Genomic DNA, 1,878 nt, shown 5'->3' on the forward strand with positions numbered 1-1,878 from the left:
TCCTTCCCCTTGCCACCCCCCTGCCTTGTCCTCGCTGGGTGTCGCCTCTTTCGACTGACCGGCCCCATGGTCGCCTCTCTCTCTCTCTCTCTCTCTTCCCCCCCCGCCCAAAGAGTCCCTCACGGTCGGTGATCTGGTCATGATCAACGGCCTGGTCCTGCAGCTGGCACAGCCGCTGAATTTCCTCGGGACCGTGTATCGTGAAACGCGCCAGTCGCTGACCGACATGGAGGCCATGTTCGGCTTGCAGAATGAGCCGATCAAGGTGAAGGACGCGCCGGACGCGCGGCCACTGGTGCTCGGGTCGCCGGTCGTTGCCTCGACTCCTGGGCTGGCTTCTGCAGCGGCGGCAGCGGCGTCCACGGCCTCGGGCGAGGGCGGGTCCATCGAGTTCCGTGATGTCACCTTCGGCTATGGCCGGGCTGATGGCCGGCGCATCTTCGAGGGGCTTTCCTTCAAGGTGAAGGCTGGCGAGCGTGTGGCCATTGTTGGAGCCTCCGGCTCCGGGTGCGTACCTCTGACTTCATGTTCTTCTGTCTTTCCCTCCTTCCCTGTTGTTTCCCGCTGTTGGTGTTCGGATTGCCCGGGCCGTCTCTCTCTCTCTCTCTCTCTCTCTCTCTCGCTCTCGTTCTCCCCCTGACCTCATCCTGTTGGAATCCCTTTGAGCAGCAAGTCCACCATCCTGCGGCTCCTCTTCCGATTCTATGATCCCACTTCCGGGGAAATTGCCATCGATGGGCAGCCGCTGAAGTCGGTGACGCTGAACTCCCTGCGCCAGGCCATCGGCGTCATTCCGCAGGATGTGGTTCTGTTCAATGACACCCTGCGCTACAACATTGCCTATGGCCGGCTGGACCCGCCGCCGACCGATGAGGAGATCGATGCGGCAGTTCAGGCAGCTGCTCTGGGCCCGGTGGTGGCGGCCCTGCCCAAGGGCTTGGATACCATGGTCGGCGAGCGCGGGCTCAAGCTCTCCGGCGGGGAGAAGCAGCGCGTGGCCATCGCCCGGGCCTTGCTCAAGCGCCCGCGCATCCTGCTGCTGGATGAGGCCACCTCGGCCCTGGACACGGTCACCGAGCGGGATGTGGTCACGGCGCTGGCCAACTTCGATCGGCAGCCCGTGCCCGGGGCAGCGGCGGCTGGCCTGGCATCCACCGCCAGCCGGGTGACGACGCTGGTCGTGGCCCACCGCCTGGCCACGGTGCGCGATGCCGATCGCATTATTGTCCTGGGCCGAGATCCGGAGGATCCGCCCGAGACCGGGGCCCGGCTCCTGGAGCAGGGCACCCACCGGGAGCTGGTGAGTCTCGGGCCGGATGTCAGCCACTATGCGCGGCTCTGGGCCGCGCAGCAGAGCGAGGCGCAGGAGCTGCTGCAGGACGGCGATGACCTGCTACTGCCGGAGGACGCCGGGACGGAGCGCCTCTCCACATAGACGTCACGTGACAGGCCTCGTGGCACGGCTTGCGCGTTGCTCCTTTTTTCTCTTTTTTCGTTCCATGCGCGCTGGGGGGGGGGGGGCGCGCTGCGGGGGATGCTGGCGCCGACCTGCGTGTGCCCTAGCATGCGCCGCTCCTCCCTCGCCCATTGCTCCAGCTTGGATGCACATGCAAAATACATTTCATTCACACATCGGCCAAATCGGTTTTCCCGGGTGCACGGTCGTGTCCGCCGCCACACCCCTGCCCGGTGCTGTGCAACTGCGCACACATACACGCATGCTCGGGCGGATAGGGGGGGCACCAGGGCGCGGGCGGCGGGGCCCCCCAATGTATGGCTCTCCTTGCGTGCGGAGGGTGGCCGGTTTGGAGTCTTCTCTTTGTGCGGACCGTGTGTGCCCTTGCCCGCTCTCCACATGCGCGCGTGAGCGTGGCCCCG

The 1,878-nt window shown here is 66.0% G+C and overlaps 1 protein-coding gene across 1 annotated transcript; it reads left to right on the top strand.

Moving 5' to 3' along the window:
• Positions 1-139: 139 nt before the first annotated feature.
• On the top strand, positions 140-1,435 carry H696_00527 (hypothetical protein; the record flags this gene model as incomplete). Its single annotated transcript, XM_009494400.1, has 2 exons — positions 140-507; positions 670-1,435. The coding sequence occupies 2 exons, from the start codon at positions 140-142 to the stop codon at positions 1,433-1,435; spliced, it is 1,134 nt and encodes a 377-aa protein (XP_009492675.1).
• Positions 1,436-1,878: the final 443 nt, after the last annotated feature.

This window comes from Fonticula alba, assembly GCF_000388065.1.
Source record: "Fonticula alba strain ATCC 38817 unplaced genomic scaffold supercont2.1, whole genome shotgun sequence".
Classification (NCBI taxonomy): Eukaryota; order Rotosphaerida; family Fonticulaceae; genus Fonticula; species Fonticula alba.